The sequence below is a fragment of the Dryobates pubescens genome, chromosome 10 (genome assembly GCF_014839835.1).
Source record: "Dryobates pubescens isolate bDryPub1 chromosome 10, bDryPub1.pri, whole genome shotgun sequence".
Classification (NCBI taxonomy): Eukaryota; Metazoa; Chordata; class Aves; order Piciformes; family Picidae; genus Dryobates; species Dryobates pubescens.
Window position 1 is genome coordinate 22976084 of NC_071621.1, and position 22269 is coordinate 22998352.

Below are 22269 nucleotides of genomic sequence, written 5' to 3' on the forward strand. Positions count from 1 at the left end.
GGCTTAATCTCACAGGGAGGAGCAGAATGGGCCTTGTGTCTGATCAGGCAATTTATTTAGGTGGTCTGGCAGCCTCACCAGGGGTGATTCCTTGTTTAGGCCATGCAGCTCTCCCGTGGACCGGAAGAACATCAGTCCAAGCCTGTTTGTTTAAGACAAAGCCAAGCCAAGAAGTTAAGAAAAACAGTTGTGGTACTTTTTCAGACGGGTAATTTACTTTGCAATCGTCTTTGCTCAGATGGAGTGGGATATAAAAACCAACCTGAAGTCTTCTGAAGAACCCACTGAGACCTCAGGCTGAACCCTTGGAGCATATTTGTCTATTGCTGATTTATGATGGTGTTGTGATGTTTATAGGTTTAAGGTTTTTTTCATCCACTTCACTAAACAGGGGTGGGAGGGGCTGGTGTCGTGAGGGGCATGGTGGATATTGCATGTAGCTGGCTGTGGATTCTCTTGCATGTCATTTGTATTATGTCCAGTATAGTGGAAAAATAATACTGAAGTAATCAATTTGAAAGTAGATTTATTGAAGTCCAGTATACTAGATTTTAGAGAAGGTGGCTTTATAGCTTGTGAGTCTGAAAACACATAGTATATCTGATATTCAAGAAGCCAAAAAGTTAGTTAATTTGAAAGAAAAGCACAGTGCTCTTTTATTCTTCTTCTTGTTATTCTTCTTTTATTAATTGACAAAAGCAGAATAATTTCAGAATGCAAACCTGACTTTCTGTACGGAATACCCCTCCGGTACCAAGATACTGAATTACAAAACTATCTCAAAATGTAGGCTTTCAGAAAGTATGGGCAGTTTTGAGAACAGTTTTAGCATTCACTTAATTTTTGTTTTTAATTTTAATTTTTTTTCAAAAGCAGAATTTTCTTAATGGGGGAGGGGGGACGACAAAAATGATGTTATATAATCAATCTTGGTTTTCTTGCAAATGTTGTCTTGCTTTATGTAACGTTCGTAGCACATGGGGAGCACGACAGAGACTTGAAATGTCCTGTACGTGTTGTAAAGCCACTCTCTCCGTGGAGTTACTGCAGGTATTCCAGCGTGTGTGATGCCTGCACACACTTGCTGAGTGTGCTTACAGAGCTGCGATGTGCTGGGTGTAGTGGCTCCGTTGCATTATGCATTCACGAGAAATTGCTGGCGACGTTTTAGCCTGCGGTTCATTTTAATGTTAGGTTTAGGATTTGTAAAGGACACACGCTCTAAGAGACCGCCTGCAGATCTTTTACACTGGCTTCTGCTCTGGGTAGTATTTACTGAGCCACAGCTATTAGGGCTTCACACATATTCGTGCGAGGTTAGGTGATTAGATGAATTTTACTGCTTTAACTAAATCAAAACCTGAGAGCTGCTTAGTGATTATAGGAGGGGCTGGTCCTGTTTTAATTACCCACTGGTGAATTAATTTGTGTATACCAGCATGTCGACAACCTTTTTCCTTGAAGTTCCCTGTTGTCATGTGATACGCCCTCCTCCAGGAGCACAACAGTATATTCTTCTTTTCCTTTATGTTGGGCAGGTATGCTGTGCTCCCTCCTCGCCTCTGACTGAGATGGAAGGGTAAGAAATGTAGGCTAAACAGGTGATGAAGGGAAGAGGCTGTCGTGCTCTGTGTCGCAGGTTTTGTAACAGATCCTTGGTGCCAGCTGCCGAGGAATCGTACCTGGGTGTTTCCGGGGCTCCGCTCGGCGTTTGAAGGATGCTCGCCTTCAGAGGCAGAGTGCCGAGTGCTTAATTGCGGGCTAGACCCTGTGATGAGAATTACAAACAAGAACTGAAGGGGATGCTTTCGATTCAGCTTGTTTTAAATGCGTGGCTATTCTAACCAAAGTGTAAAGTGAGTCTCTCTTGATTTATCTGGGGTTTGCATTTTGTTTAATTGGGTTTTTTTTGCATTTCACTTTCCGAGGGTTTACCCTAAATAATTATTTTTCAGCGTTTTCTGATAATGCTGTATTTAACAGGTCGATGCTTTGCAAAGTCTTGTGGTCAGGAATCTAAAATTCACTTGCATGAATACAAAGGCTCCTTCTGGTGATTTGCATGTGTGCATGCGAATTTTTAAAGATTAAAAGATTTTAGATTCGCTCAGTTGTGAAATTCAAGTTTGAAAGCACATTCAATGAATTACATGAGATTCCTGACAGCCGTGTAGTTAGAAGATGAGAAAGAAGAAGTGAAGTAAAATAAAGCATTTATGCTGATAGGAGCAGAGGTCAGTGTACATTCTGGCTGAAATTAAACCAACATCCTCCTTTCTCACGGCTATTTGTATTATTTATAAATGCATGAGATGTGTATCAAGAGGGTGGCTGGGAAATGTGCTCTAAAATGCAAAAGCTCTTTGGTCTCCTAGGATACATATGTAGTAATAGTTGTACAGTTATCCATAAGGTTTTCCAATACACATCCTAGAAACTCAGTAAACTTCCAGGTAGCTTTTCTGACCGCCTCGCCAAAAAGGGTTGAGCATTTTGTTGGGTGCTGTGCACTGTGGCCAAACTCTTAAGTTACACAAGCCCTCTGATTAAGACTTTTTTAAAACAAAAAGAGATTAAATACTTCTGAATAACAGAAGGAGAAACAGAGTATCGTCCGTGCATCTGTTCCTTCTTTTTGCTAAATCTGCTTTCAGGACAGCTTGGTCAGGGATAAAAAAGTTAAGATCTCTAGCCTGTAGGTATTTTGAAATAACTTGCACTTAATATCTTCAAGTGGAAATGTTTGCCCTAGAAGAATAATTCCTGTTTCACTGGTTTTCCAGGATTTGGGGAGATGAAGGAGGGAAAGACAAAAGTGGGAGAGCAAGCGAGATGACAGATTTGACTGTTGGGAGGTTTTTTTAATTGAAGATTTGAAATTGTTGATGATGTTGAGTGGTTTTGTTTGTGCATTTTCTTACCCTAAGCATACTGTGTGTACCAATGTTTCTGATAATTATTTGGAACAAGGTTTTATAGCTAGTTCATCGCATGCTTTTACCCACACTTTGTAGCTAAGCAGGAATCTCAGAGCCAAATCATCCCCTGGGTTACATTCACAGGTCTGAAGGGAGTCACGAGGGCAATGGAGAAAGTGGGTCTCCAGCCAGCTGGAGCTCCAGCAGATGTGCTGTTCTCCAAATCCAGCATTCAAACAAACAAATAAACTACACAAAACAAACAAAAAAATCCATCTTCTGTTGCATATGGGAAAGATACTGTGATTTCATTTACATAGTGAGAAAACCATTTAAGCTTTATATTTATTTCCATTTAGTAGTAGGAATTGTCTGAAGCTAAAGCAAGACAGCATGCTTTTAAAAAAGTAAATACCAGTTCAAAATTTAACCTTGTTGAAACTTCATATTCAGTTAAACCAGTCTGTATGGACAAGCAGTAGATCTTAAGTTCATGTCTTTCCAGTTCTAAAGTTTATAAAGGGAAATGCATGCAAATTAGTCCTTTTAGCCAAGTACGTTGTGTTACTGCGGTAGCTTTCCAGTGTAATTTCATGGTTCTGTGAAAGGTTTTATATTTTCCATCTCTAAATTGTTTAGCTAGGGTGGGCTTTTCAGGATTCTTTCCTTTTCCTGTATGGTTTCTTTACAGTCACTCAATACACAGGCAGACTAGTTGCCTGGGATATTATTTATTGTTTCTACGTTTGCATCACATATGACTGATAGTAGGAGACAGTGTTGCTTGTAGTTGAGTCACCTGCTTTAAAAGATGTCTCCTTTGAATCTTGTTCTTGACTGCACTTCTGGTTTTCAGATTGCACACAGAAAGGACAGGGTGAGGACTTTAAATTACCCTGTTTCCCCACCTCCTGGTTCATAAAATTGCAATTATTAGCTTTTTAAATCTCCAGAACAATTAAAATCATGACTGGGTTGTGGAGGGGATTTTGTTGGGTTGTTTGTTTGGGTTTTTTTTGTGGGTGTTTTTGTTTTGGTTTGGATTGGTTTTAGTTTTGTTTTTTCAGGACCAAATAGTTCTTTATAGAAATGTGAAAAGTTGTTTTTCTGACCGAAATAGCTGTGTCTAGCCAGAAGCTAATACCCATGCAGCAGATTGGGTCTTTTTTGTCTTTGTTTTCTCATACTTACCTATATAGCATGCTTGATGTGGAAGGAACTTTACTCAAGATAAAGTGTGAACTCATTTTTAAGTATCCCTTAGCTTTTTAACAACTCTGCCAGGTGAAGGTGACTTGCGGTGTGGTCTCTTTGACCCAATAGGCTGTGTTCCTGTGAGCCACTGGACTGCCCTCAACTTGATAGTGACTTTGAGTCTTTTCTTACAATATCTGGATTTTATAAACTGGCATTTTTCAGGTGAACTTCTGACTGTTTCCTTGAATGCCTGTTGCTGCTGGTAGGAGCAGAGAAGCTTAGAAGTATGTTATTTCCAAGTGCTCCATTGCATGCTAGCGCCATTGCATTAAGCTAACTTGAAGTTATCAACACTGCTGCCTCTGTAGGAAGGGTATACAGGTGTCTGCAGCAGCACTAGACTTTGTGCAGCATTCCTTGGGTCTCATTGTCTTCATGCACAGTGCTGCTCCCTTTTCATGAAAAAGAGACATATCCCATGGGAATGAGTCTTTATCTCAGAGACAGCATAATCTTTGGGGTTCATTTGCAGTAGGAGTGTTGCCTGTGAAGATTTCTGGCTCTTGTACAATATAGCAATGTTAAAAAAATAAAAGTTTATGAAGTTTTAAAAATGTTTCATCCAAGAATCTGGCATAAAAGATGGGAAAGTGTTTGGCATGATTTAAAAGTGGTGGTGGGGGGAAATGTAGTAAATGAGAATTTGAATTGTTTAGGTCTGTGAACCAAACCTAACCTAACATGTTGAGAAGTGCTTGCTTTGGAAAAATTAACATTGTGGTTGGGGAAAGGAAAGATGAGTGTTCTGCAGTCTGAATTGTCAGCCTCATAAAGTCCTTTTTTTTCAAAAGTAATGCTAATACAGTAATATCCTTCAAAGCAAGACTGGTGTTTTAAGAGCTAGCTCTTACGGGTTGAATACGTAGAATAAATAAGGAAGTGAAAATTGTATCATCCCCCACAGAAGCTCAAATGCAAAATTTCAAGGTGCTGAGATTGGACAGAGGGAAGGAGGAGGAGGAGAAGGCTGGCTCCTTCCCAATGTAGTATGCTTCTGTCAGCCTCTATTGCTGGAACGATTTTGACCACGGACACAGAAAAGTGATGCCTGAAGTTAGGAATCTGGACGTCCCGCCCGGGAGGGCTCTTTAGCACATTGCTCCTTTTTCACTCTACCCAAAATGTGGTGAACCAGAATTCCCTACTGACGTGAGTAAATATCTTCTAGATACTTTGAAAATTTGTGATTAAGTATCTGAGAACTGAAATGCATTTTTCTTTCATAATTCTAGGCTGTTGGTTTTTTGACAACTTAACTTTTGTTTGCTAGACAAGCGTAGCAATTGGAGCCCTGATCCTTCCCCACTCCACAAAGTTCTCCTGGCCCTTCTCTCTGTTTGCTTGCAGAACAAGGTTTTAACCCTCTTGTACTTTTATTGGGCAACTTTATTCTAGTTTATTTCTTTACAGGTGTGTGTATATATATATATATATATGTATGTTATGTATCATTTCCTCATATAGATACCAGTTTAATGTTTTACATAGGTACTACCACTCATGTGAGTTTTGTGCCATCCTTTTTCTTTGATTTTAATTTGTGCTACTTACAGAGACACTAATGATTTTCATTTGTCTGCCTGTTTAGGAATCTTACTATTTTTTGAAAACAAAAATGAGACTACCAAGGAAAGTGGCCAGAAGTGCTGTAACAGCAGCTCGGCACTCACTCCTTCACATTACTCATTCTGCAAGGGGAAGGTAGAAGATTGCCACTTAATATTTAGCCCCTGTCACTCATTTGAGAATACCTAGCAGGACCTGCTGGCCTACTGTGTCTTACTATGCATCATTGCTAACAATTTTCAATTGGATCTTTAAAGACTATTTTTCAGCAGTGCTCTTACTGAAGCAGTTCCTTTCTGAGAGCACTAAAAGGATTCTGAGGGCACACTGCAGCGACCAAACTTTACAGCCCAGGCACATAACTAACTGCACTGTAAAAGCCTCCTATCTAAATAGGTGCTGAAATTCTATTAAAAGAGTATATATGCATACATATTATTAAGATGCAGTCAGCCAAGCTAATAGGGAAACTAATAGAAATAAGCAGCTGGCAAGCAGGGTTAGGAGACAGAGAAATGTTTAGGAAAAATGTTTGGGGATTTTTCATTTTTTTTACCCATTCAACAAATGTCTCCACTTGTGATGAGAGTGGAACTAAAAGGGCTGAGGTGGAAAATACATGATTCCTACAGGCAGACTGAAAACAAGTGCAGTGCTGTCTTTGCTTCTGTATTCTTTGTCAAATCTGTATAACCAGACTCAACTTTACATAGTCAACATCCACTTCCCTCTCCAAATTCTGTCTGGAGGCCCCAGACCAAGTACTAGTCTGCTGTGTATGTAAAGACCTGTTTACATACAAAACATTAAAATGGTTTTTATTTAAGAGAATATTTGTATATTTAAGACTACAGCTTCTAGATCTAACACGTTCTTGCTATGCAAATTATGGTGATGTGTGGAGCCATTTATTTTCAGTCTCTGTGTACAGAGTACATCTACCATCTGCTTAAGGTATTGTACCTGTACATAAGGAGGAGATCTCAACGGAAAGTTTTTACTTTTCTGACAAGTGTCCTACAAAATAAGGTGGGCATATTTTGTATAAAGAGCATGGGGGTGGGTTGTGCTCTGCCTTTCCTCTGTGCTCAAAGCAGGGTAATGCAGATGGCTCTGAAAATAGCCTTGTACACAGATGAAAAGGAGAGTTCTCTCTGAAAATTAGGTGGAAATTAAGTTAATATATATCAGCAACTGAATATATGTAATATAATATATAAAATATATATATCATATTGCAGCAGCAGCTTCAGCAGTTACTAGGAAGAGGTGCAGCCATCATGCTAAAGCACTAAGAATGAAAGAACTTGCATCTGTTGTGGAGTTAATTCCTGTGACAGCTAGCGGATGGCAGCCTAACTTCATTCCCAGGCACAGGCAGGGACTGCTCAGGCATGGCAGTGCTTTCGGCATGAGCTACCTGCTTGCCAAGGGGTGGCCTGAGCCAGCACAGCTTTCCTTGCTCCCCGGTCACACTGGGCTGCAGACCAAGTAGGGTGGTTTTGCAAGTCAACCAGCCGCTAGACTGTGTTCAGTACCCCTGCTCACAAGCAAAGTCATGTCTCCTGGCTAATCTAGCCTGCCTGTGGAGGTAGACACTGCTTTTAACTGTGGTCTTAAGAAGGCTGTTATTTTCTTCTTTTTTGAAAAATTCTGTTGTGGTGACACTTATTTTCTTTCATTAGGAAGAAAATAAGCAGTCTCTAGGCTGGGCAGGAAGGGTTAGGGGATTGCCTTAGCTCTTCAAGTGATGCTACTAGGTTGCTGTTTGGCAGGCTGAGACTGCAGGCTGAAGCTGCAAACCTCCTGTCTAGACCATCTACTGCGTTCTTTCTCTAGCCATGAGTTGTCATTGGCTCCTTGCAGCTAGTGGGCACTTGCTCCCACAGAGAAGTTTGCTTGCTTTCCTGCAGAGCAAGGACAGCATGTTGCTTATCATTTCTCTGAGCCGTCTCTAAACTGTGTCCTCTTGTCTCCACCTCTAACACCTCTAGAAACCCTTGTTTGGAGAGAGATTGTTCTTTCTTGTTAGCTTAGTAGGAGGTAGCTTCATTTATTTTTGTGAGGTGTGTGAGTGAAAGAATTGCTTAGTAACAGCATAGTTTACGTTTCAAAATGGTTTTCCACCATCACTTGGGTTGTGGTTGATGGAACAAACCAGCTCGAACATGTTACGCAAGGTGGCATACACCCAAAGGAAGAGGCAGAGCTGGTGTTCCTCCCTGAAAATAGTTTGTCCTGCAGTTTAACCACCCAGAAAGTTCTTTTATCCCTATTTCCACACCTCCACCCCCAGCTTCTCTCTGTCATCAAAGCCATTTTGTGATTAATCCAAATGTCGTCTTCCTGAAGTTTCTCCATGCACACCTGTATGGATGTGGTCTGGTTATATAGAGGAGAAGAAAAAAGGGAATGTAGCTCACTGTTTCCATCTTAATTTTCTTTGAATCGCTTCAGCTCCTTAGAATCTGAATTACTCAAATCAAATTCTCTCTGTGCATACCCAGAAACCAGCTACATTTAATTTGCTTAAGTGTTTTCTGTTCATCCACAAAAGTCCCCATTTCAGGGCAAAGTGCAGAGGGGAGGGCTTTCCAGAAGGTTTAGCATCTTGATAGACAGCTTTCTGCTGCCTTCATCTCTCCAGACAGAAAGGGAGGCACATATGGCAAGGGCTGGTGGACAGATTGCATTGCAGAAAATAACTATGGCAGATAGCAAATGTTTTTCTTGCCTTTCTCCTGTGCTCCATTAGTGAGATGAAAGCCTCTCTAGTTGTCTCCTTGAGGTGGATTTTTGACTGCTGGGGTACCTGGGTTTTTTTGTTCCCACTGGCTATAGAAGCCCACACATTGCAAGAGTGGTAATGAGACACTGCTTTTGTTGTCTTCTTCGCACTGGGAAGGAAATTTGTCTTTGGCTCTGCTGACAGGTGAGTGTGGCTTTTTCACTTTCATTTCGCTTTGAGGTTTTTGGGTTTTGGTGGTGGTGGTGGCGGTGGTTTATTTCACTGCTGAAAAAAATCTCAGAAGGGAATTAGGATCTTGAAGAAGATTTCATCCAGAATTTTTTTATCCTCTCAGGCCTAAAAGTTGCAAATGTGCTCAGTTGTTGGGAGACACACTGGCATCTTGAGGCTCCATTCATCCCACATTTGGTGGTTTTTGCAGCGGGATGGCTTCTGATACCGAGCAGGGTTAGCCCCTAGAAAGAGGCTCTTCTCTTTCTACTTAGGGGAAAATTGAATGTAGGTAGAGAAAATGGATCTTCAGAATTGTAAAGGCCATGCCTGCAGAGCAGAGAGTCCAAGTTCAAGTCCTTTCTCCTCGGGGGCTCAAATTTCTGCAGGCCAGGAAAGCAGCCTAACCACCTGAACCTGGGCAGATCTCATCTATCTTGCTTTGTGTTTAGTAAGAACATGGCAAGTTTAATCTGCGAATGTGTAAAGGTGTCTTTGTTAAAGACTCACACTCTGGTCTCCTTCTTTTCTGAGATGATTTGTCAGCTGTATTTGCTATAAGGAATGGATACTCTGTTGTGGAGACTTTTGTAGATTCACAATCCTCATCTTCCTTGTCTTGCTTGAGACACATTCGACTAAAGTAAAGCTATTTTAATCCCCTAGTCCCAAAATAGAAGCCATTCCATTTGTGCCATAAAAAATGACTACAGGGTGATCTTTGCGTGTTTGAAGTAAAACGCTCTGCCCACTTGTTTTATCTCTGGATACTGTGTCCTTCTCTTACCTCCTGTCATCCCCTGGTGTTGAGCATCCCTGGGTTTGAGGGGCTAGTTTTGGGAAGCAGGTCTCATCCATTCTAGGGCTGGATGGCCTTGCACTTCCCCTTTCTTTGCATGGCTTTGCTCTCTGGTGTGACGATTGTTCATACCCCCTAAGCCTCAACAGGCAGCCATGGGGCAGAGGGGTCCCACCCTGGCCTGGCAGCATGGTCTCACACACACCACTATACAGTGAGAGCCCTTAACATCGCAGCAGTAATTAAAGCCTGTAGCCCCCCGTTGCCACGGAAACACAGCACTCCACAAATAACCTAACACAACTTACGGTCCTATTAATTTCCCCAAACCTTCCTTGTTTGCCAGGTTTAAGCAGGGTTTCATTTCACAGTCTGGAAAAATGCCATACCCTGGAAATACCCAGCAAGGGGAGCACATGTGTGCTTCTTTTAGGATATTGCCTGTGAAAACCCACACCCATGAGGCTGGGAAGGAAGACCATTGCCTGCAACCTGTTGCCTTTGTAGTGATGGTGCCACATCAGCATCTGGTGTAGGACTGAGGTGTTGGTTATGTGGGCATTACTTTGATGAAGCAAAAAGACAAGCACAGAGGCAAAGAAATGATCAGTGGAGTGATGGTTTTACTCCACGCCCAGCCTTGCCTGGCTGTGGTTCAGTGGCACAAAGTCACCATTCAGGCACACTTTTATTTAGTTTGAATATAAAAAATCCCAGTGTCTCTGCTGAATGACTTCAGAAAAAGTAGAAAAGGACTGCTCATTGATACCAAAAATAGGTGTGTTGGATAATTGGCATGCGGTGACAGTGTGGCTGCAGCATTAGCAGGAATCTGTCCCAGCCTAATTGCAGTGCTTTGCCCATCTCTTGTAGCTTTTTTTCCTGACATTGAGCTGCCAGATGCCATTTTTTGACACTTTCACTTGTTTGTGTTGTCAGAAGAGGAAGTGTCTAACAGGATTACTGTCTCATAAACTTGGTCTAGAACTGAATTGGCACTCGGTGTTTGAAGACAGTGCAGCCGTCAGATATCAATATAATTAACATGGATATTGTAAAGCCAGTGTAAGTTGCTCGTTCTGCTTCACTTGTTTGCTGTATGGCTTTAATATTACAGCAGAAATTACATCTAATGAGCTAGGTCATGCTTATTGGAAGATGTGGAATAAAATTTCCCCCCTCTAGTGCTCTGCACTAGCTATTAATTCTCAATATGTTTTTACAGTTTTAGCTATCTCTTATTCATCCACTCAGGCTAGGGTCTGCTTTGAAAACAGTTGTGAATCATCAGCCTGATGCTGTAATTCCTGTGAAGACTGGGAACTAAGAACTTAAGTTTAATTGGTTATGATGTGGTTTTAAGCAATGGATATACTCACTGCCCCATTTCCTTCTCCCTGGGCTTGCGTCAGGCCACCCCTGGCTTCTAGGAGATCCTGTTCACAGCCCTGGTGTTTGAACAAAGCAGCAGAAGAGTCCTTCCTAGCTATCTGGGACACTCAAATGCTGTGACCATGGAGACTTCAGAAATCTTGAGACATTTTAAAATTCAGCCTACCTTTCCTGAACTCCAGGGTAGTGATCATACTGTTGTTCAGAGTTAATGATCGTAGAATCCACTGGGTTGGAAATACTATGAAAGGTCATCTAGTCCAATCCCACTACAGTAAGCTGGGACATCCCCAACCAGATCACGTTGCTCAGAGCTCCATATTATGTGCTGCCTTGCAAGTACAGGAAAAGGCTGCCTAGGTTAGGGTCATAGTAAACCCTCACCATAGCTGTTAAACTTCTTTCCATATCCTCTGTTTCCCTGCTGTGGAGGAAAAGGATATGCTCTGGTGAGACCTCACCTGAAGTACGCAGGTCTGGAGCCCTCAATATAGGAAGAACATGGACCTGATGCAGAGGGTCCAGAGGAAGGACATGAAAATGATCAGGGGGTTGGAGCACCTCTGCTACAAGGACAGGCTGAGGGAGCTGGAGTTGTTCAGCCTGGAGAAGAGGAGGCTCCAGGGAGACCTAATAGCAGCCTTCCAGGAGTTTAATCAGAGAATTTAGAATTAGATTACTTAAATCTCTAAGAGCATTTATTGTAAAATACATATTTCTGTTAGCTTCAAACTGAAACTAGGGTTAATTATTTGTCACTTAAAGTGAAAAAGGAGACAACCATAGCAAAAAGGCTAAGTTATTGCTACAAATCTGGTTGGCTTGGGGTTTGTTAGTGGGTTTGGGGTGTTTTTTTTTATAGTGCCCATTCAGACAGAAGGAATAAACATTGTGAAATCTGATGTAGGTATAAAACCTGACATCTTATGCTTTTGTAAAAATGTGTCACGCTTTTCCAAAGAATGTTAGTTGAATCAATAAGTCAGCACTAGAGGAGGCCTAAGGATAAGGCTGTCTTTTTGAGTCTACAAGCAGTCTCATGCACACTCCACTTAAAAAAAACCCAAAACCAAAATAAAAACTTGCAGTTGGATGGCCAGTCCCAAGTGGATTGTGGCTTAAAACTGAAGGCAGGGCACCACCTGCGCTGTTTGGCTGTTGTAATGAAGTCCCAGGAGAATTATTTCCTGGGGAATTGTGTGACTGGAATAGCAGGCCTTGCTGGCTCTTTTCCCTTCTTTAATTTTTTAATAATTCTAACTGGTTTTCCTGCTTGCAGTTCTCCTGAGCTGATACCGTCCTGTGGAGATGGTGATCCGCAGTGATAAGAAACAGAGCAAATAACATAAGCGAGGCACAGAGAGGGCTGAAATAAGCTCTGGCGTTATGGATTTCAGGGATATAGTGCTTTACATCAGTGAAATTATACCCTGCCTGCCATCTCAATTGTTGCTCAGACCACAAATACTGTGTTGTGGATTTTGTAAATTGGTTGATATTTTGCTGGGAACAGCTTGTAAAAAGTATTGGGATTGACAATTAGGCAGCTGTGGCATATAATCAATACAAATCCTCGTGACTGATTCCTCAGTCATGGAACAGACTTGCCCCAAATGCAGCACAGCAGTGAGGGAAGCAGACAGCAGTATGAAAGCAAAGAAATCTTGAGGGATTTTTAATTTTAATTTTTTTTTCAGTTGAGGGCTTTTTTTTTTGGTGGGGGGTGGTTTTGTTGTTGATGATGATGATGCTTGGGCTTGTTTTTTGTTGTTTTGGGGGGTGGGGGGTGTTTGAATCTTCATGTTGTTTCTCCTGCAGCTCTGCCAGCAGAAAGCTGGTCAGAGGGTGGTCATGTCAGCTGCAGAAGTGGTGGTAAGATTAGTTTGTATGGTATTTATTGATGGTTTAAGCTAACTGGTAGTGCTGAGAAGCAGCTGGAGGCAGCCACCAGCAGAAACAGCCTGCCCCTGGCTTGAAGTGGCACCTCCACAGCAAGCACAGCCGAGGGCACTTGACCTTGCATCAGCAGCATTAAGACTCTGGCATGGGACAGTTGTAGGAACAGGTCTGTCTGCTCACTGCCTTCGGTGGTGAGCAAAAGAGAGTGACTGCCCATGTTTCATTGAGGATATAAAGTCTTGTGGTTTCAGTAAGCATGTCTGGTCTCTGGATGTACCTTTCCTAAGAAAGAAGGCTTGTTGTAACTTAAAACATGTCAGTGAAAGCCTGATTGCTCAACAGCTTTTCTTATTGTCCTTTTTGTTCATAATTTATAGTAAGTTGTCTTTAAAAAAAAGGTTTTGGTGCACAAAAGGATTTAATTACAATGTTCTGAAAGAGGGCTACAAATATCTAACCACAGCAAATATATGGCCAAAGTATCTCATGGATTTATTTGCTTTATGACAGTGTCTGATGCTCTGTAGCAGACTGCCATCTGAGTCATGTAGACTTAAAAGGACAGAAATGCTAGAAGCCTTCAGGAGGGTGAATTCAGGATGCTCACTGTCAGAGGTCAACTGCAGTGCACAGCACAGTCCCTGTTTTTTTTTCTCTAGCCTTACTGATGTGGGACTTACTCCGTGGTTACTTGCATGAGGTGGAAGCATCCTAGTTGTCATCAGTAGTAGGAATGGGTCTAGCATTTGGGCCAGGCACTCTTACAATGACTTTCTCGGCCTGTTGCTGGCACGGGTATCCCCAAATACAACACAACACTGCTCCTCTCCTCTTGCCCTGAATGGTGCAACAATTTGGTGAAGTCAAAAATCAATGTAGTGTTTTTCTGGAACGTTTATCTGGTTTATTTTGTGTTACATAAAGAACAGCCCTTAGATGGGTCCTGTCCCTTTTGCATTAATCTAGGAGCACGAACGCAGAGCGAGAGCTGTGGTTTGAGCTCGAGGGCCCCGTGCGCCGCTCTCCTTATCCGCTCTGCAATCTTTGGGCTCTTACATAATATGTTTAAGACTGGTTTTTGTGTAATCTCTTTTGGGGTCTCATTTTGCATTCTTAGCCTCCACTAACAAAGAACCGCTACGCTTTTCCCTCGTGAAATCCTTTCCAGAAGGTGCACATTATCTCCTAGAAGGCAGGGCCATGATGAGCATCAATTTCCACAGCAGAATAGAAGCCTGGATTACAAATTACTATTTAATCCTTTTTGCGTCAAAGGATATAATAATCCTTGTAAAATGTGCTGTAAGTCTTGTGCTCGGCGGTGTGAGGTTAAGGGGCAAAAACCAAAACAAGGGATTCTCAAGTACGACACGGTGGAATGTGTGTGCTCCACATGAATTTCAGAATGTATTTATGACTACATTTCGTCAGCTAAAAATAAAGCTGATGGGCTGGTACCTAGACTAGCAGTTTTCATTCCCCGTACGCTTGCTACTACTCTGTTGGAATACAGTAAATGTCTGTCCTGAGTGCTGCCTGCTGAATTGCGTTAAAGCTTTTTAAGCACAAAGTAAACATTGCTCAGGTTTGATTACTATTTTTACCACCAATGAGAACATTCACCAAAACTAATGACTGAGGACATCTCTTAAGAGCATGAGAAAATTTTCTTTTCTAAGTCATCCTGTTAGGAGTGATTTTTGTAAGGGAGAGGAGGGTAGATAATGTGGGGAGGTGCGAGGATTTGGTGTTTGAAATTGCAGACTGATGGCTACACAGTTTCCCAAGCAGGCGGTTGGTTTAAGAAAGGCAAAATTGAATAACTTATAGAGTTTCAAAAATAAATTCCAGAGTGACAGACCTACAGTCCTTTGTCTGACTTGTACTCAACACCAGTTAGGCCACAGCTTGAGTACTGTGTCCAGTTCTGGGCCCCTCAGTTTAAGAAGGACATTGAGACACTTGAACATATCCAGAGAAGGGCAATGAGGCTGGGGAGAGGCCTCAAGCACAAGCCCTATGAGGAGAGGCTGAGGGAGCTGGGATTGTTTAGCCTGGAGAAGAGGAGGCTCAGGGGAGACCTTATTGCTGTCTACAACTACTTGAAGGGAGGTTGTAGCCAGGAGGGAGCTGGTCTCTTCTCCCAGGCAACCAGCACCAGAACAAGAGGACACAGTCTCAAGCTGTGCCAGGGGAAGTTTAGACTCGAGGTGAGGAGAAAGTTCTTCACTGAGAGAGTTGTTAGCCATTGGAATGGGCTGCCCAGGGAGGTGGTGGAGTCACCATCCCTGGAGGTGTTCAAGAGGGGATTGGACGTGGCACTTGGTGCTATCGTTTAGTTATGAGGTCTGTGGTTGCAGATTGGACTTGATGATCTTTGAGGTCTCTTCCAACCTTGGTGATTCTGTGTGTGATTATTGTCACATTGAGTATGCTGTAATTCTGTTAGATAAAAAGCAAAACAGGTTACTTGTTTGGAACCAATAGCTTCATATTATTGTTTTACTGGATACTTCTGTTACTAGTTGATGTATGTACTAAATCAAATGTGGCATATTGGATAGAATGGGTCCCTCTTACTGTGTAGCAACCCACAGAGAAAACCTGAAGGTAAGTGGTGACTTATATGCAATATGACTAATGGAAAGGACAGCGTAAGCAGTTTGCTGCTGTTGATGTATTTAGACCTTTAATGCGTGATATTCTACATGAATAGTCAAAATTCAAACAGGAGAGTAGGACCAGATTAAAATCATAATCTCATATTAAAGAAAACTTCTAATTACTTGATGATATAACCATTATACCACAGCAGAGTGTTTTTGTGCTAGACGCTAATTGCATGCTCCTGGCATGATGTTGCATTACGCAGTGTCCTTGCTGTCACAAACTGGTCATCTTGCAGGTGAAAACTGCAGTGCAGCAGCTGTTATGAAGCTGTAAAACATTTCTGTTGTAAAAGGAATTGTACTTGTGGATGTTTTTTTCTTGCTCTCCTCCGTGAAAAACTTACAGAAACCAGAAATATTCCCTTTGTCTATCTGTTGTGTTTTGGTAAACTCAGATGATGTCCAAAGTTCAGACAAGATCTTTCCTAACTCATTCAAAATTAATAATTTTTATTGATTTGTTTCAGAAAATGACACTTGACTGAAAAGCATAAATCACCCTGGAAGAAGTTTTCGCTGAGCTTTACGTGAGCAACCTCATCTTATGAGGAGGAGGATCCGTCAGCCTTCATAGCTGTACAATGGGGACTACAGGTGAAGACATGGCTTCGGTGGAGCAGAATGCCTCCTTGAACCCTCTGTGCTTCGAGTGTGGCCAGCAGCACTGGACAAGGGAGAACCACCTCTACAACTACCAAAACGAAGTGGATGATGACTTGGTCTGCCACATTTGCCTTCAGCCCTTGTTGCAGCCATTGGACACTCCCTGTGGACATACTTTCTGCTACAAGTGCCTAAGGAACTTTCTGCAGGAGAAGGATTTCTGCCCGCTGGATCGAAAAAGACTCCATTTTAAACTCTGCAAAAAATCCAGCATTCTGGTTCATAAACTGTTAGACAAACTGTTTGTTTTGTGCCCCTTCTCTTCTGTGTGTCAGGAAGTCATGCAGCGATGTGACCTGGCGGCCCATCTCAAAAACAGGTGAGTGGTGCAGATGCTTGCATTGCATGTTCCTTACACTCTTGGTAGGCCAGTTAGTGTAGCAGCAGAAACTGGGGGCAGGACTGGGGAGAGGGTGGGTTTTAAATTCACAGTAGAAGGCCACAGGAAATGGTCAGTCTGCAACTGTGCACAGCCAGAGCACTGGATCCCATTTTGAGCATTGCACCAGAAATAGAGAACACTTGGAGAGAGTCATGAGGAGAATGATGTGATTCACTAGATGTCTCAAAACCATGATTTAGCAGAAAAAGTTAGTGGGGGTTGTGTATCATAAGGGAAAAAGGCTGAGGGATGGCAAAAATGAGAAGCATGCAAACTCTCTCTGTGAAGAGGAAGGAAATAGTGCATAGGAGCAAAGGAGATTTAGTTCAAATTTTAGGAAAAAAAAAAATTTGTAATGGTCCAGCACTGGAACAGATTCCTTGGGTGGTGGTGGTTGTGTATTCCTCACTATCAGAAGTGTTTATGAATGTGTTAAAACCAAACATTATCAGGAAGCATGAAATTGATTATGCTTTGAGGTAGGCAGGTGGACAAGGTATCTCTTGAGAACTCCTGCAAGTTCTGTTTTTCTCTCTGATTTAAAAAAGCCAAAATCTGCTTGCTGAACAAGTTTGATGATCTATCATGTGAGCATGATGTAGTTTCTAGGACTTTTTCTTTGTTTTAATTGCTTATAAAACACTTTTGACACACTGCTAGTTCTGTAGAAACTCATCACCTCACACCAATGAGAAGTTTTGGTGCAGCTTTCATGACTGATTTTCTGTTGGAGAGATACTTTCCAGTATTACCTGCACCTAAATATTTAGGAGCTTATTTTGAATGGTTAATAATTGTATAGTTCTGCTTTATGCCATCCTACTCTAAATATTTAAAGGAGGCCATCACAGAAAGAGGTAAATGAGATTGTTATAAGGTTGGATTGGGTGACTGATGATTGTGGTTCCTCCCAACCTGGTACTCTATGACTATCAAAATCAGATAGAATGATTCTTCATACTGAATGGAACAGTGCACTTTGCTCTTACAGCAAAGAAATTGCCTCTGTACCATGTGTGCAGTACTGTCTTACGTGAGGATGTTTTGTTCTCCTCCATAAGACAATGATATTTTTCTAATGTTAAAGCTAAAACCAGGTAGAATTAATGAGCCAGGGCTAAAAAATTACTATGCAAATCTCTGCCAAATAACTTTAAACATAGAATACATAGAATACATAGAATAAACCAGGTTGGAAGAGACCTTCAAGATCATCGTGTCCAACCCATCAACCAATCCAACACCGCCCAAACAACTAACCCACGGCACCAAGCACCCCGTCAAGTCTTCTCCTAAAAACCTCCAGTGATGGCGACTCCACCACCTCCCCAGGCAGCCCATTCCAATGTGCAATCACTCTTTCTGTATAGAACTTTTTTCTAACATCCAGCCTGAACCTCCCCTGGCGCAGCCTGAGACTGTGTCCTCTTGTTCTAGTACTGCTTGCCTGGGAGAAGAGACCAACATCCCTCTGTCTACAACCTCCCTTCAGGTAGTTGTAGAGAGTAATAAGGTCACCCCTGAGTCTCCTCTTCTCCAGGCTAAGCAACCCCAGCTCCCTCAGCCTCTCCTCGTAGGGCTTATGTTCCAAACCCCTCACCAACTTTGTTGCTCTTCTCTGGACTCGTTCCAGCAAGTCAACCTCCTTCCTAAACTGAGGGGCCCAGAACTGGACACAGTACTCAAGGTGCGGCCTAACCAGTGCAGTGTACAGGGGCAGAATGACCTCCCTGCTCCTGCTGGCCACACTGTTCCTGATGCAGGCCAGAATGCCATTGGCCCTCTTAGCTGCCTGGGCACACTGCAGGCTCATGTTCAGTCTACTGTCGACCAGCACCCCCAGGTCCCTCTCAGCCTGACTGCTCTCCAGCCACTCTGACCCCAGCCTGTAGCTCTGCATGGGGTTGCTGTGGCCAATGTGCAGAACCCGGCACTTGGATGTGTTAAATCTCATGCCGTTGGACTCTGCCCATCTGCCCAGCCTGTCGAGGTCCCTCTGCAGAGCCTCTCTACCCTCCAGCAGACCAACACCTGCCCCCAGCTTGGTGTCGTCAGCAAATTTAAACTGTTTAGAGCTTTCTGAAATTCTAAGAGGGATATAGTGAAGAGTTATGTAGAGAGGGGAGTTATGTATTTGGAGCAAGTTCATCTCGCTTCAAAGGATCCAGTTCAGGTGAATTGCATCTGCTGTCAGAAAATATTCCTTGTGTACAACTCACTGCTATTTGAAAGCCTATGTTCATTTTGCAGAGAGGTTTCAGACAAATGTGTATGTGTCCCTTCAGGAAAAAAAAAGGCGTCAAGCCCATAAGATTAAGCATTGTTCACATCCATTGTACATAGACAAAAAGCACTAAGGAAATGTCATTCTCTATGTCAGTGGTTTTGTCAGCAGCATTCAGAGAAACAAACACATTTTCTGGTGACCATGAAAATGGATGGTACAAATCCTGACTCTCCTTAATTACCAACTGAGATGAAATCTTTTTGGTCTTTATTTTGAAAAACAGCCTGCATAAACTGTAACAATTTCCCATTTCATGAGGCTGTTTTCATGGTTTGGTGGTCCTGTCTGTGCCAGCAAAGAGCCCTCCAGGTTAGGATTGAAAACCCTGGGCCCAGAGGGAGGGACAGTGGCAGCTGCTGTGGGATTGGGAGAGGCTTCCTTTCCTGTCACCCATCCCAGAAGGAGGGCGCTATTAGCTGTGTGCCTCCTCTGCCTGCCCTCAGTCTGTTCCAGCAACACTGACCACCACCTGGATAGTAAGGGGTTTTTTTTTTAGAGGTGCATGGATCTACCCCATGAACTTCTTTCCAAGTCTTGGTCTTTGTTCATTTGGAGACTTTTGAAGACCACCTTGGGTGAAGGGTAACATCATGGAGGAGACTAGGAGTCCGGCGTGATGTGGGTGTGTGCACAGGCAAGTGCTCCACAGAGAAGGGGAAGAGAGCAGCCATTGCCTGCCTTGGAAACAGTTTTTTCACATGTGTGTTTCCAGCATGCTGTTTTTCACATTCACATCCCGAGGACTCCTGGGGATTCAGAGCCTGGGAGGACCTTGGGCATGCAGGACTGTGGTGAGCCTGGAGCTGCCTGGGTTTTGTGGGTTGTTGTACTCTCAACGTGAATGTACTCATTACTATCTAGGACTATCTAGGAGCCTTTCTGAGGTTTTCTTCCCCCTTTCTTTTTATTTCTTCACATGGTTTCCATGCTAGCTTAGGCTCTAAGGTTTTTTCCCCCTTCAGGAAAGTAATTTCCAATCTTTATGACAACTTGGGAATTGCGAGGAAGCCGAACTGTTTGTTGAATTTATAATCCGAATAATAAACTGATTTGATTTCAATAAAAAACAAGATGCTAACAAGACTCCTGCTACACATTTGGTTCATACCCTCACTCCCCACTCTCCCTCATTTCTTCACTCCATTTTCTTTGGTTTGCATCTCTTTGAATACTATTAGGGCTATTTACAGAAGGGCCACATAATTTGTTTCTACGTGGAACACGATGTATGCTTTCTTTAGGTACGTATGAAATATTAATTTACTTAATGCACCAGGTTATTATGAAATCTGAGTGAGCTGAGTCCCTAGCTTTCCCTGTTTGCAGGCTGAAAACAAAAGCTTTCAATTGCAGAAGACTGCTCATTTTAAATTCTTTCTGCTGTCTTGGGATGCCGATACGCATTTTGAGTGTATGGTAATTTACAGTTTTCAATTAAGTTTATTTGCAAACATCTCAACACCTGTAAAATATCATTGCTGACATAAATGATGGCAGCAGCTGCAAAGTTTGATTTTGTATGGATTAGTGAATCCAGTGAAATTCTAGTGCCCATTGTTATGTGCAGGAAAGAAATCACAAATTCATTATTATTATAATAATTTTCAGCACAGATTAATATAAACCATCTCAACAAGCCCTTACAGGAGTTATTTTGTGTTTCTAAGAAATGCAGTATGGTTGCTTAGTTTTCACTGTCTAAAAGCCTTCACACTTAGGTTTTCCAGTGTTGTTTTAATGAGCTCCATTTGAGCAGAAAAGCTGGGAGAAAATGTCATCATATCCACCAGGCACCTCAGAGTCATTAAGGTCATTGCAAGCAGTTCCAGCAAGGAGGTGAGAGGCATGAGACACAAATGTCATTACTTCATGGTCACTAATTGCTCTCCATGATACCTTGTTGTATAAAGAACATATTCTTGACTTACCAGTCCTTCAGTTTCATCAGATTCACTTTTGTTGTTTTAAAAATTAAACACAACTTACATAATCTGTTTTAAAGGGGAAAAAAATAGATGAGTAATACTGAGTTATACAGATTTTCCTAGTCTTTTGATAGAGAAAATTTGTTACTGTTCAGTAAAGTGCCACTGCTGCTTCTAGTATGAAAGGATTAATTTACCAGAAGGGAATCTGGCCCAAACCCCCAAAAAATATTACTGAGCTTTTCTGCATATGATTTTAATTCAGGGAATTACTTAGAGATTGTTCAGACCTGAAGAAACTCAGCTGCACAAAAACATACTCTGAAATTCATATAACCTTTTAATGATAGGGTTAGGTATTGTGTTTATGTATTGCTTTTGAGTTGGGCATCAATTTCCTCCTCCCATATTCTCTTGTGGTGGTTTAAGCTATCATTTGGGATGGCAACATTTTCCTAAATGTTTCAATGTTAGTATTAACAAGCCAATTTTAGTTCAAGTTAAGTTGAACTCTTGTATAGATCTTATATTCTGGAACTGAAGAAATTATTTGAGTTATTCACCATGTGTCAGTCACCATGCATATGGATTTAGAATACCAAGATTCCATGGGAAAATTAATTGTATAGAACAGAATTTTATTATTCCAAGTCATGGCAATCCCACTTATTTGGGTGTTCAGCTGCTGCTGAGTCCTGTTCTTCCCACCCAGCCCCATGTAAGCAATGAGTACTGTCCCTACCCTGCTCTTTGTAGCACTAGGAGAAGTGAAAAGGATCTGTAAGATTTAGCCTTCTTCTGGCAGATCTTTTCTTACACCTGAGTAAGTGGATAGGCAGCAGTTTCAGAGTTTCTTGATGCCCAATGGACTCTTTCAATTGCTGAAAGGTGAAGGGTCTTTCTGTGATCCTTCTCAGCTCTGAAGCTACCTGGCTTCTTGTAGTCTTCTCAAGTCATTGGGTCTGAGAGAGAAGTGTGCAACAAATCCACACTTCTTTCTTTTTCTTGAGTTCTCTGTTATTCCCAATCACCTTTTCCCCCCCCTTCCCCCCCCGTGTTTTTTCTTCTTTTTTTTTTTTTTTTCTTTCTTTTTCTTCTGGCTAAATTAAACCCAGGACCCAAACATTTGACTTTCCAAAGCAGGACCATGTTTTACTCTGACTTGCAGCTGCAAATCTTGCCAGAATTACTGCTTAAGGTCACTTTGCTGGCAAAGTTTTATGAGCAATAGCAAAGGCATTTGGGCTGCTTCTCTGCAGTCTTTGCTTAAATTCAGCTTCTACTTGGAAAACAAGTTAGTGCAACTGCTCTGAGGCTTTTTGGCATGTTTGCTTTTATTGAACCTCTAGACTGGGCTGAAGCTGATGGCATAAGTTACAATCAAGTCTTTCTTTTCAGTAGTCAGTGAGCAAATGTGCCTTTTGAGCCCCTACTGTTATTTCATGGAATACACTGTAAACTACATCTTAATTTTGTACGAAAGCCCTTTTTATCTGCAGAGATGGATTGCTGCCTGTGTTCCAAAAAATCAGCTTTTAAATGAGAAACCCAGC

General features: G+C 42.0%; 1 protein-coding gene across 4 annotated transcripts in view; it reads left to right on the top strand.

The window, feature by feature from the left end:
- LNX2 (ligand of numb-protein X 2) overlaps positions 1-22269 on the top strand; it is a 63669-nt gene that overhangs the window by 19167 nt on the left and 22233 nt on the right. Inside the window, exons 1-2 of one of the 4 annotated variants that reach the window (XM_054164487.1) lie at positions 1427-1856; positions 15927-16441. In XM_054164487.1, the coding sequence (XP_054020462.1) occupies positions 16041-16441 (401 nt within the window). In that variant the 5' untranslated portion in view covers positions 1427-1856; positions 15927-16040. Of the gene's footprint in view, positions 1-1426; positions 1857-5287; positions 5325-8401; positions 8674-15926; positions 16442-22269 lie in introns of those variants that run through there. The other 3 variants (XM_054164488.1, XM_054164486.1, XM_054164485.1) reach the window with 3 other exon arrangements.